The sequence below is a fragment of the Megalobrama amblycephala genome, linkage group LG15 (genome assembly GCF_018812025.1).
Source record: "Megalobrama amblycephala isolate DHTTF-2021 linkage group LG15, ASM1881202v1, whole genome shotgun sequence".
NCBI classification, from domain to species: Eukaryota; Metazoa; Chordata; class Actinopteri; order Cypriniformes; family Xenocyprididae; genus Megalobrama; species Megalobrama amblycephala.
In genome coordinates, this window is record NC_063058.1 from 23926044 (window position 1) to 23940770 (window position 14727).

The window sequence follows — 14727 nt, forward strand, 5'->3', positions numbered from 1 at the left end:
AAATGGAAAAGTCAAGGTATTTCTCTAATGTCATCGCAAAAAATTCTCACAAACCTCGTGTTCTGTTCAACACTATTAATTCTGTTTTAAATACATCTGAACAAATAAGTTTGGAATTTTCCAAAGAAACATGTGAACATTTTTTGCAGTTTTTTAATGACAAGATTGTGACTGTTAGAGCCAATATTGTTCACCCTTCTGCTGATATGTCTTCTTTCCCTGTGTGCTCCTCTGTTTTTAATCAGTTTGAGCCAGTGTCTCTTGCTTGTTTAAAAGACATCATTGATAAAATGAATCCATCTTGTTGTCCCTTAGACATTATTTCCCCAGATTTTCTAAAGAAGGTTTTTGAAACCCTTGGCCCTATTATACTGATGGTTGTAAATAGTAGTCTCACTCATGGAGTTGTACCCCTACATTTTAAACACGCTATAGTGGAACCACTGATAAAAAAACCTAACTTGGATTCATCGGTTCTTTTAGACCCATTTCAAAACTTCCGTTTCTTTCCAAAATATTGGAAAAAGTTGTTTTTAATCAATTATTAGCTTATCTAGACTTGCATGGCTTGCAAGAGCTGTACCAATCTGGTTTCAAATCACTTCACAGCACGGAAACGGCCCTGTTAAAAGTTTACAATGATTTATTATTGGCCACTGACGCAGGTAACTATGCTGTTCTTATGCTGTTAGATCTTACTGCTGCGTTTGACACCATAGACCACAATATACTGATCTCTCGCCTTGAGCATTGTGTTGGTATAAAGGGTGCCGTGTTGCAATGGTTTAAGTCTTATCTGGGTGAAAGAACTTTCTTTGTACGTCTTGGGGAATTTGTGTCTTCTACTGCATCTCTTGTATGTGGAGTCCCTCAGGGTTCCATTCTTGGACCGATTTTATTTTCTTTATATATGTGACCAGTCACGGAAAGTAGGGACACAAGTCGGTTTTGGGGCATTTTGAGTTATTCACAGATTCTGAAAGTGCAGTCTCCAAGCTTTCCAACGATGTGTGACACATGGAAATCTGATAATATTTGGAGAAGTTGTGGCCATTTGAAGGTAGGCAATCAAGAAAGCTCAAGAGGGAGAAAAACCCCTTTAAAGTTTGTGCAGTTCTCACCTGTTCTCACCTGCTGGGAGTGACAATAGGGCTCATTTACATCTCATTTAGATAAGCCATACCCCCTGTAAAGCTGCATGGACCGCATACTATTAATAATAAAAGGTTAATGTGCATTGTAAATGTCAGTAATTTTTTTTTTTTTACTTTTATAAAAATGATTTAGAGGCTGAAATATGTGACTTTTTTGTCAAAACTCTATTTGAACTTGTGCATTGTAGATAACATGTTGCAAGACACTCCTTTAAAATCTGCCCATCATTTTTAATGTTATTATTTTAATGTTTATGTAAAGAAAAAGTACATATTGATGCTAATTTTATTTTTTATTTGCTGGTTTTCCACATAAAACTTGGTGAATTGACTTTTTGAACAGGATTCTGTGATAACCGTGATCATTTTGGTCACTAATCATGAAATGAAATGTTCTCACCTGAGAAGCCTGTTAAAGAAGAATAGGCAATCCAGGAAATAACTGGACTAACAGAGGCCAGAGATTGCTAACTATGGCTATTCAAAACACTTTTCAAGACAATAAATACATGATTGAGGCGATGAATGCATGTATTGACTGAATTTGCGTCTGAATAGCGCTGGCTCCGTGGGCGTGGCCGCATTAGCGGATAATGAGCTGAATCACGGACTTCTGACATGGCTCTCTTTTCATACAGATTACATAAACACAGAAGGTTTGTTTTCGATTTGACTTACACATTTTAAAACTTAACATTTCAACGTTTTTTCAGACATAAGTATAATTTTTTTATGATTAGTATTCACTAAGTTACAGTTCATTTTCTGAGAACTATCAGATTGGACTTCGTTCAGAGGGAGATGAGAGATCACGCATCATGTTAGTTTTCTTTATTTTTCAAAAAGCACAACATTTTGTTTTTACTCTGAGTGTACACAAATAAAAGAAGACATTCTATAGTTTCAATTGATATATATTACTTATGTCTCTATGACAAAATATGATGGAGTATTTTAAGTCTGTTTTGCTGCAATGTGAAAAAAAAACCTGCAAAACGCGCCGGCGCGTTACCCGACTCCAGAGAGGTAATGTCTTATTATGCCGCTTTCATCGTCGCTCAGATCGTCTTCAGAATCAGTGAGCGCTTGTTCATAAGCATCCGGCTTGTCGAAGAAGTACTTCAAAACATTTTCGGTGTAACGGCCACGGTTCTTCATTGAATTTTGATATCAGCTAGAGCCGGCCAGAGCGCTGCATAATAAGTAGCCACGCTTCCCAGTATGGAAATACACACAGACAATGACACGCCCCTACTGCGTGCTAGAATCTCCGAAAAACAAGCCGATTTCGACCTCAAAATGTACGCTTTTAAATATACCAATACTGCTATCTCAAACACGGAAAGGCTTCTTCATGATCTCAACTAACAGATTCTGCAAAAAAACGAAAATCACCAATTTTGAAAAAAAAAAATGCTTCTTTCTCATTTTGCTCGAGAGTTGTGCTGCCGACTTGTGTCCCTGGATTCCGTGACGGGTCACATATATTACCTTTAGGGTCCATTTTTAGGAAACATGGCATCTCATTTCACTGTTATGCAGATGACTTGCAACTCTATCTGCCTTTGAAATGTAAGGATGCAAACTCTGTGGCACCTTTGCTGAGATGTCTTGAAGATATTAAAGCCTGGATGGCCTCCAACTTTTTAAAGTGTAATGAAGATAAAACTGAAATCATTTTATTTCGACCTGGTGGTACAATTAATACTCCTGATGTAGATCTGGGTGACTTAAAGTCTTTTGTGAAGCCTGTTGTTAAAAATCTGGGGGTTTTAATGGACGGTGACTTTAAACTAGAAAAACAGATTAATTTGGTAGTTAAATCGTTTTTTTATCAGTTAAGGCAATTATCTAAAGTCAAGTCATTTGTATCTTTTACTGATTTTGAGAGGGTCATCCATGCTTTTATATCATCCCGACTGGACTATTGTAATAGTCTCTATGCAGGCATTGGTGAGGCATCTCTAACACGTTTGCAGAGAGTACAAAACGCAGCTGCACGTTTATTAACGGGGACACGCAAACGAGAACACATTACACCTATATTGGCTTCCGTTCATTTTAGAATTGATTTCAAGATTTTACTTTTAGTTTTTAAATCATTAAATAACGTTGGTCCTGAATATCTCTCAGATCTATTAAAGCCATATGCTCCATCCAGAGCACTTAGGTCTGCTGGGCAACTGCTTTTAGTATCCCCCAATGCAAAATTAAAGAGCAGAGGTGATCGTGCCTTTGCAGTAGTGGCCCCCAAACTCTGGAATAATTTGCCTTTGTACATTAGGCAGGCACCTTCACTGGCTGTTTTTAAATCACATTTAAAAACATATTTGTATGGGGCAGCATACAACACAGTATGAGAGTTACCTGTTACGAGTTCTTTTTAAGTGTGTGCTACTAATTATTATTGTATTTATTGCATTTTTTCTTTTATTTAGTTTTCATTTATTTTATTATTACTATTTTTATGCTTTTTAGTTCTATTGTTCATTTTATATTGTTTGTACAGCACTTTGGTGAACACCTGCTGTTTTTAAAAGGTGCTCTATAAATATTTAGGCAGTGAAAATATGATTTGATTTGATAATATATATATATATTTTACACTATAATTACACTATTTCTAAGACAAAAAAATAATGTCACAGATTTCAGCACAACCTGTCCCAGATTACAAAATTCACAATGTAAATGTCTTTGGAAGCCCAGCTAAATTGATTTATTTTCTGATTTACTGTTTTCTACATTAAATCATCCTAAATAACATTATGTGAAAATATAATCTTGATTATATTTAAATTATAATTAAATAATATAATTATATCAATGATTAAAATCAAACTTTAATGGGGTTTTTAAATTCAAAAATTCTTAATTTAGCACGAGGGCATGTGCTATTTTCCCCTTTGATTACAGTATATCTGAAATGTGATTTTCTTTTTATTAACAAGGGAAAATGCTTTTTTTCTACCAACAGATAGAAAAAAGATAGCTAGAAAGTGCTTAGTTGGTGTTTAAAGACTAAATTGCGATGGTTGTGTCTTTGGGAATCACCTGAATATGTGTCCTCAAATTTGTGTTTGATGTCTTCGAAGTTGAAAGCAGGTTCAATCTGGGGTTGCAAAATAAGCATCTGAAAACATATTTTCTCTCTGTTATCTCGGTCCTCGGGATCAACTGTTTGTTTTTTGCGTGACTGGCCAAGGACTGGTACCATCCGGAGCAGAAGGTGGCGGTAATGCATCATAAAGCTGGTTGGTTGCTATCCACCGTAAACACGAACAAGATGAAGTGGTGCGTCACTTACTGATCCAGGATCAGTGATCTTTACCAGTTGTATTTCCCAATTTGAGTTTGAGCTTCAGAAATGCTTGCGAAAATGTAGCTTGTGTAGTGCTGGGCGGTATACCGGTTCATACCGAATACCGGTATTTATTTTTGTTATGATATGAATTTTGATGATACCGTAATACCGGTATGTGTCGCTTAACCAACGTTCGGAACGCGGCGCAGCGTCACTGTTTGAGGGGGGTGGTCCCGTTTCACTGTAGCACTGTAGTGAGAGCACAGCTGAGATCACATCACAGCCTATGGTAAGTCCGAAATCACCCCCTAAAGCCTCATTCACTATTCCCTACGTTATCCACTTATATTGTTCACTTGAAAGAGTGAATGAAAACGAGTGAGTGAATTCGGACAGACGGTGTGTGTACATCGGCTGTACACTCGTTATTGCGGTGCAATGTGAGATTGAATGAGTGCACTCAATAACGTCCACTATGGTTTCGGACACAACTACAAATGGCTGTCGCATCAAATAATGCCCTATTTGAGGTTATAGGGGGCGATTTCGGATTCAGCCCTTGATTACAGCGGAGAATTCAAACTACACGCGGCGCGAGAGAGAGAAACTTTCTCCACATGGATATATAGACCAGAGCGAGCGTGTTTAAGTTTTTTAAGGACCAATTTCATATACTCTAGTGCTCTAAACATGAACTAGTAGCGTGTATGCTAACATATTTCATCACGTCTTATTCAAATGAAATGTTACGTTATGCAAAGGACACTGAACTGTACGTCTGATCACGACCGCGATGACACGATGGGTTATTCTGCTACACAGAAGACGATGTAAGTTAATACATAGACTGGGCAAAAATGTAACTGCTTTATTCTTTCTGTGTTAAACTTACGTGTGTCATTTGTTCAGAGACTATAGTGCTCTTAAATGTACTGAAAATGTCCTTAGACAGTTTAAATGTTCTTCCGCGTTTTTCCCTCGTTTTGGCAGTTTGTTGTTATATAGGGTTAGATTTTTAAAATGCATAAGGTTCCCTCAACTCTTTTTATTCTATCTCCATGGTCATATTTTAATATTCATGTGTCTGTAATGAGTGTGTTGCAGGTCTGTGTTTTATTGGTTGCACAGCATCTTTGTAAACCTGTATTAACTCTAGTGTGGAATTTTTCTACAATATTCACTCATCATGACAGTAAAACATGGCATTCTAGTCAATCTACTGCATTATTTCCTCTCTCAATCAGTAGAAAATGTGGTTAACGCCCGGTCATGCATAGGGGAAAAAATACTGTCATATACCGTGAAATCGATATAATTTTGAAAAATACCGTGATATAAATTTTTGGTCATACCGCCCAGCACTAAGCTTGTGTGGAAGCTACCGCACTACTTGGAAAAAAAAAAAGAGCTTCGCTACTGAAAAGCTATTTGATTCAGAAAGCAGAGAAGCTATGACCACGCTACTGAGAAATGTAGTTAAACTAGTAGCTTCGCTACTTGTAGCGACGCTACTGCCCAACACTGCTCCAACCTTCCTGCCATCTCCCCTCTCATCTCCTCTGTTTTTTCTCTTCTTTTCCCTTATTTAATTTCTTCTCATTTCCGTTTGTTTTCTCATCTCCTCATTTCTTATCTTGTCCCCCTACCATCTTCTCCTTTTTCCTCCCCCTTTTCTCTTTTCATTCCTTTTCCTCTCATCTCCACCCCCTTTGTCTCCTCTCATCTCTTCTTGTCTCATCACCTCCCACCTTTTTACCTCCCACATATCTTCCCCTCTGATCTCCTCTTTGTGATCTTTAGAGTTGTGATTGTGTGTGACTTTGTGTGTGGCTCATTTTTACCTGCGGCTCGGCGTGCAGTCGGACATGAACCCCGCGATGGCCGGACAAAGATCTCCTCACCACACCCCTGTGCTGGAAATGATAATAGTCCCTAAAAACCTGCAGACACACACACACATGGAGGTGATATATTAGAGTGCTATTCCAAAGGAGTCATGTCTTACCCACCACACAAGGTCATATGGTCTTACACTCTAGAGGGAAACACACTCATTAACTCCAGCACCTGCTCACAGACCTGGCCAACACACACATACACATTCAGGGCAGACCTGCAAAGGTTCAGCCGCACACATTTATTTCTTATTGTCCTACAAAGTGCAACAGATCCAAAAACACACACATACACACACCTCAAAAAGAGCTTCCCACTGAGAGACAAATTCTATGAAAATGATGAAAGGGGGCTTCAGGTACTTTTTGCACACAAAACAGCAAAATACACACACACAGTTTGAAATGTGAAGCAAAGCAAAGGGAATGTATAAGTGAAAGATCTAACTCTCTTTCATTAATCTGATACACAGAAGCTATAATTTTTTTGTGCTTCGGTAAAGCAGCACACAGAAGCAGAAATTTCACTGTATCTGAACCGCCACACACTGATGTGTGGGATCTGGGCAGCTCATAACCCTGTGTACTTTGAGCTTGTGTGTGCGTATGTGAAAGAATCATGCCTCTATCATTACTCATCTTGTTCTGTTCCCAGCAGAGAGAGGAAAGCAACTTCTGGACGGCCGAATACCCACACACTTCTTTCACAAGTGACGTCAATGGATAGATTCTGCACTATATAGTCAAGTGTCTCCTTACTAAAATGACGTTCATTTATCAAAACGCTTCCCTGCTGGGCTTCTGTTCCCCTGATGCTTCATTGCAGACGGCCTCTCAGTTTCCTTTGCAGTCTCCGTCTCTCTCTCACACACTCTATGTCCTCGTGATCAATAACACGACCTCTGCTGCCATCATCTACTTGTCTCGCTGAAACTACAGAGGTGTCCCCTGGGATCATACGAGGACAGAAATGCTTTCAGAGACCAGCAGGACTCAGTGTGAGCTTCTGAAGTGGTAAATTGGGTAGAGTCTTGCTTGGTGTTCTGGAACCTCTCAGAAAAGAAAAATCATTGATCTCATTAATATCTCAGTTGTTTCTCTTAGACAGCAGTGAGAACAAAGCAAATAGAGACTTTTGCTAAACTGTCTCCTTGAAAAAGATCTCAACGTCACAAACTGTGCCAGCTGTTGCCTGCAATCAAAAGTCAGCAGTTTCAATATGAACTAGCCTAATTTCTCATTAAATTCTGCAGAAAGCAAAATTATTTGAGCGTTGATATTCATATTTATTTTATAGCTCTATACTCTAACTTTATGTCATCTAGTGTTTGCTGAGCTGCTGAATGTACAGCACCACAGGAAAACAAATTATATTTTATCTGAGTTATGAGTTTGCAGACTGACACAAATGTGATGAGATAAACAGAACGCATACCACGGAAATAATACAAAAACAACACATGCAATCTTCAGAATGCTAAAACAAATATACAGCACAGCCAATGTAGTCCAATTCAGGAACAAAAGACTCTTATGAACCAGTTCCTTCAATAATGCTCAAAAACATTCACAAAGTCCAAGTTTGGTTTGAATCTACCAGTGTTGTCAAAAATATCAAAATTTCTATATGCATCGATGCTAAAATATTTTAAGTGGTTCCAATACTTCTTTTCAGCAGTATCATTACACCGATATCAGCTGCATGTTCTCACTCTTTCTTCTCTCTGACGGTGAATTGACACACCTGCCTGCTCTCACTCGTCTCATTCGCTCCAGTTGAATAGTGATTGTACTGCACATAATTTTAGTCATTCGCACAGGTTTCGCGCTATATAAGTGGTGATCTCATAAAGCCACCTCTCAAACAGCTCACGAGTACCAAATTGACTTTTTTTCATGGCTTTTTGCACTCAAACAGTCAAATACATACAAAATAAAGTAAAAAAAAAAGCCATCTTGCTGCATATTCAGGTAAATACAGTCAGTTTTGGAACGTAAATAACGCATGTTGTGTAACAGTATATTAGATCCGTGCATAAGCTCTTAAAGTGACAGCAGACTAATAAACCTGCTGCAAAAGACAAAGAGAAAATCACTTGCTTCTCTTGACTGAATAACTTTTGTAATCATTCATCTGTATTTAATTTTGACAATAAAACTATTCAGTGTTATTTTACATTTGATTACTTTCATTTCTGTAGTAATTCTTACCTGAATATACAGTACTGTTATACCCACCTGAAAAACTTAAAGCCATGTTTATTTCATTTGTCTCTTTATTCCATTTTATTTATTTGTGCTATCGTTTGCAATTTATTTGTTCTTATTTTATTACTGACTGTTTACTTGTCTTTTTTATGTAAATGTAGTTCAATGATTCAAATTAAGCCTCCCTCTGCTGTGTAAACTATTACGACAAAATTAACCAAATGATCAAAAACAGGGCTCTACACTCATTAAACATATTTGTGACTAAAAATAACTGTGTGCAACTGTGAAAAAATATTTAGGCAGAGAAAGTGCAAAAGACGTGCGCGATGGACTACACTTCAAAGATTGTTTTAAAGGTGAAACAAGTGATGCGCAATTACCAGACCGTCTCATGCTGCTGATGTTTCAGTCAAATTAACTGGAAATACTACATTTGGATAATCATAAGCAAGGTCGGAAATTAACGGGGCTTGGGGCAAAAATGCCTCCAAAAATTAATAAATATTTTTAAAAAAAACACCGTTATGAATGCCCGTGCGCATACTTTCACTTTTGAAGTAGAGGAAATTGCTTGAATGGTGGGTGGGTTCATTATTATTCATAATGAAAAACACTACAACAAATCAGTATAATGACAAACTCGCTTAAATATTCGCTTTTACATTTTGCTTTTCAACAAAAATCTTCATCAATCGTCTTGTCATTCAGAAAAGTGAGGCGAAATGGGTGAAGTGAGGTGAAATCTGACTCCTGCTGCGACTCTCTTTCGGCTCACGCTGAATTGAGCAGACATTTGGAACAACTGAATGAATGACTCACACATTAAGATTTACCGGGTTTACCGGGTACCTGGCGGGTTTTTTTTTTCATTTATTTTCACATTTACACTTTACATAGACTGTTTTTACTTAAATATCCAACTATTAAAGGTTAATTTTTTACATATTTCTAAATTAATATATATATATATATATATATATATATATATATATATATATATATATATATATTTACCAATGAGCTGCATTTAGCAGTCTAAATAATAATGTCTAAATAATACCACTTCAGATGGAGCTTCTGTGCCACTTCTGCAGTGCAAAGATGGATTTTTGATGATTTCTTTTGATTGGTAACAGTCCGATTGGGTCTTATTGTTCTAACTGAATTTATTGTTTAACATTTAAAAACAAATTTTCTATTTTAACTTAAAGAAGTAACTTTTTTACCTTCATAAATAGTTTAAGTCCTTACGATGGTTAATTGACTTGTAGTGGTGTGTTTGAGGCGTGCACTAACCCCCTCTGGCACGTTTACGCCAGAAAACAGCACTTGCAAGTTGAGCTGCGCCGACCCGACACAATCTCGCCTCATGTTCACGTTCACGCGAGAGTGACAAAATGCTTTACGGTAATTCAAAAACAATGTATATATTATGACTTTATAAGTCAATTTCGAAAATGACCCACCTCCATCGAGATTTCTTGTACTGTATTTGCAAAACTACTGCGCTGGTGAGCGTTGTAGTCATTGTAGTCCAGAGATGCGCTTGGAGTATTTACGACAGTGTGATTCACTGAAGGAACCTGTAGGGGGAGCGTCACAAATCTTACTGAGTTCCGCTTTAAGGAATTGACTAAATATGATGCATACATTTAATATAATGGTATAAATGTGTATAATGGTATAAATCTTATAATGGTAAAAATGGTGGTATATATGGCAGTTTTCCCCATGGTATCGAAAATGGTATTGAATATCGATATTTTTCAAGGTATCGTATCGAAGGAAATTCCAGTATCGTGACAACACTAGAATCAACTGACAATTTGCTCCCTGAATTAGACAATAAATATGAAATTTTATAAATAAATACATATGACTTAAAAATAATAATAAAAATTTTATTAATAATAAATCTTATTAGTATTAGTATCATGTAAAATTTTAATTTCAAAAGTTATTTCTCCTCAAGAAATTGGATGATAAACATCCTTGATAAAGTTACATAACTGAGAGCTCCACTAAGCCTCCTGAGCTATGAAAGAGTAATATGTGAACAATAAAGTTTTCTTTGATCTGACTCAGTGTGACGGACTGGGTCTGCAGGACTCCTGTAGCATGTTGTTAACTAGGATGAGGTCTAACGCTCTGGCGGCTGAGATCAGCTTCTAGCTTTTACAGCTCAAATCACACTGCATGTGCTGTCAGATGTGTCACAGAATTTACAACATGTTGTGTGAATTCAACCTCTACCGCTTTTCACTCCAGTTTTATAATCTTTGAATCACAGTTATTCACACATATACTAAGATTTTAATACTACTACTGTATACTTCTAGCATGTTTGTGTGTGTGAGAGAAAGAGACAGGGAAGGATAAAGATGGAAGCTAAAAGAGAGATGGAGAGTACGTTGGATAAAACATAACTTTGATCTAAAGAAGAAGTGAAAGTGAACATCATTACTCTCTTTGGCCTGATGTGTGAGTGTATAATTCATAACTCACTGACCAGAGATCTGAAAGACTCACTGCCCTCAGAGCCAATTTCTCTGGACATGACACATACAGAGAAACTGTACCTTTATTAGACCTAAAGAAGGCGAGGATGCTTTTACTGGCAGCCTTTTAATGGCATCCTGTTAAAAGAATGTCAACTTTTTCTGGCCTTCTTCGGTCATTTCTGACCGAAAGATTTTATATTTTGAATTGTTAAAAATCGTAGCTTTGTCGGAATGAGATGACACTTGGTGACTTTTGTAGCATTGCCAATATGAACACACAAAAAAATCAAGGACATGATTCGGACATGTTAAGGCATCGTAAAAAAAATAGTCACACTTACCTTCTTTTCGGTCAAAAATGACCGACATAGGAAATGAATGGGAAATACGAAAAAATACAACAACTCAGAGAATCTTTTGTTGGTACAAACTACAAATCAGACACTGTGCAGAAACAAAGTGTGCAGCACTGAAGGGGGGACACTCTGAAATGCCAAGAGTGCAAAATAGACACAACCACCCCCCCACCCCCCTCCCCCCACACACATATATATGAACCAGCACGGCTATAAGACAGAGCAAGTTTATGCAAATGTGTGAAATAAAAGCAAAAATTCAGCCACAAAGCAGTAAAAAATGAACTGCAAGAAAGGGGTTACACTCTAAAACACCAAGAGTACAAAATAGAAACACCCACTCACTTACACACATTCACAGACAAACACACACACAACACACCATTATACACATACAGATGAACCAGTGTGGCTGTAATAGTATGGTAAAATTGAGCCAAAACTCAAATAAGAGGATGAAATCAGATCAAACACAGATTTTTTAAGCTGTTATAAAACACACCTGTTCATTTTTGTTATTTTTTATTGAATTTTGATGTTACGTGTAACAAAATGGCGCCCTCTATGTTCAGGTTTGACTGTAGTAAAATTAATGCAATAACCGACGCTTCAAATCAACATAAAAAAAAAAAAAAAAATCTAAACCTTGACAAAAAGTAGTCTTTGAGAATGTCTAAGTTTAAATCCATATCCAAAACTTAATAAAAATAAGTGTTTGTGTCCAAAAACCACTAGAGAATTTTATATAGAGCTCTATGGGAATCTAGTGGTTACGACATGGCATTGCATAAGTTTTTCTTTTTTTACTCTCACCAAATGGCACTAATCTACCTTCAAAAAAATTTATTTTAAATGCCTTGTCTCTATTTTAACATGGAATACTGCTTTAATTGAAAAATAATTTAAAAATATGTTAGAAATTTTTTTTTTATTATTTTCAATGGGGAAAAATAGTTAATAAAAATTGTATAAATATTGCATAGTATCATAAAATACCCTCAAAATTTTATATAATAATCAAAAAATATTATAGAACAAGAATATATTACATTGGTTTTCCTGAGTAACAAAAAAGTTACTTTCCGAGGCTTCGGTCACTTTTGACCGTAAAGAAGGTAAGTGTGACACCTAAACGAAGAGGGCCAGAGGGTTAAAAGGGCCAAATTCAACTTTTGTACCAGTTTTTGTGAGTCAACTTTCTTGGCTTTTTCATGACCATTTTCTCCATTCTCTCTTTAATCTTTGGACCTAAACAGGAAGTTTTAGGAAAGAATCCTGTTTTCCATGACATGAGCTACTTAAACATCTTTAATTTAGAATATCGAATGCAGCAAAGCTGCTTTGAAACAATATGTATTGTGAAAAGTGCTATACAAAAAAATGTGAATTGAATTGAATCAAAGCTCTCTGCGCCCACAAGCACCCTCAATACTTTTTAATTCTTTTATTATCATGATTTTCAGAAGAGCAATCCTCATGTTTAGAAATCATTGGAGATGTTGTCATTGAATCAGGCCACTGATGTAACCAGCTCCAGCACTACCAAAGAGAACGCCAAATCTCATCTGAAAAACGTGACAGCTATTGATCATGTTACTCACCACTATCATTGGTACAGTTGCATAATTGGTTTACATAATACCTCGAATCAATAAAAATCATTTTTTCATAATTGCCATCGCAGAGAGTGGTAATGAATAGATTAATGTTAGATGCAGGGACATGTAGGAAAAAAACAGTTCTGGAAAATCAGTGTAATATCCTTTGCTGCCTCCCTGGGCTCCAAAGTAAGCGATGGAGCCACTGACGTTGAGCTATTGATGTTCTACGGCTAAATTAAATTCAGAGAAGGCAGCACACCTTACGAATACAGAACCGTAGCAGAAATGGCCTTCGATCAATAGGAATCTTATCAAACATCCTTTTCAAATCCCATTTTTTGGGAGAATGAAGGGAGTCAAGGCCCAGGTGAGGGACAGAGAAGGATATTGGCAGTGTATTTGCGGCTTCCGTTCTTTGGATTCTGACTAAATCTGGCCTGTCAGTATAATTCACTCTTCCAGTTTCTGGTTCAAATATATATGGCTAAATTAAACCGATATTTGTGTGTCCTGATTATTCTGTATTGTGAAATAACTGTAGCAAGCACATCCACAGCTTTTAATACCACGATGATGACCTTTGATTGACATTCAATGATGTTTAATAAGGATTGTGTTTAATGAACCGAGATGTGTGTGTGTGTTTGTGGGTGATAAAACCCGAAAGAATGCTGCAGCAAATTCAAGAGAATCCATCTGGTTGAATCATAAGTTTTAAACCTCCCAGTGGGCTGAAGAATATGTTCAACTAAATTAGTATACGCTGCATATTTTCTCTGGCCCATCGATGCATAGAATATGAATCTTCTGGCAGCGTTTCTTACGTTTTTCGCCTTAAAAATGAAACGCTCTTTTACACACACACACTCAGATCTGAGAGATGCTTTACAGTGGCTGACAGAGGTGATGGAGCAGTATTTCTGTCCTACCTCCGCAGTCACGAGGGATAACATTAATCTAACTGCGATGAGAGAGAATTTCATTCATCCTTATTCAACCATGGAGGTTTTCTTTGGTAATATTAAATTTTTCTGAACAAAATGAAGGAAGGGCAGAAAGTGTGTATTAGCTGGAGCATGCACACTCTACTAACAAAGTCTATGTTGCCTCCAGCTAAATGTCAATGATGGTGCACTTTAAAAATGAAACGTGGAAGATCTTAAAAATGACTGTAACAAAGGTGGTGCTAATTTATCTCCCCTGCTGAGTGACTTCTTTCTTGGGGCCAGATTTTCATATATTTCCACATTCCACAGCTGACACAGAGGGATATAGTCATCTAATGTCACCGTATCCACTGATGCTTTCCCTCTCTCTCATGCCTTTTCACCGATTTCTCTTCCATAGTAGGAATGTGTGACATACCATTTGGTACAGTAAACCCACTATAAATGCAAAATTGTGATTGAACTGAGTGAATGACCTAAGGAATTAGTAAATAACAATGGATTAAAAACTAAACAAAACAAAAATTGAAGAAAAATTTCTATTCCAGTGCGCTACTTTCCCGTTGTTTTTCTATGTAAACACATCCGCTTGATGGACGTGTATGACCATTACGCTCGCGTCTTTTGCAGCGCCTCGCACATGAGCACCGCGTTTTTAAGACGCCGTGTCAAGTTAAAAGAATTTCAACTTTTACACGCAGCGCCACTCATCAATGTCAGTTCCAAAACAGTGGACCAATCAGAAGAACTCGGAGGCA

General features: G+C 37.0%; 1 protein-coding gene across 4 annotated transcripts in view; it reads right to left on the reverse strand.

Annotated features, from left to right (window-relative positions):
* furinb (furin (paired basic amino acid cleaving enzyme) b) overlaps window positions 1–14727 on the reverse strand; it is a 118747-nt gene that overhangs the window by 54519 nt on the left and 49501 nt on the right. For all 4 annotated transcript variants that reach the window (XM_048157689.1, XM_048157691.1, XM_048157692.1 and 1 more), the window contains exon 3: window positions 6300–6398. In XM_048157689.1, coding sequence (XP_048013646.1) covers window positions 6300–6398 — 99 coding nt within the window. The remainder of the gene's footprint in view (window positions 1–6299; window positions 6399–14727) is intronic.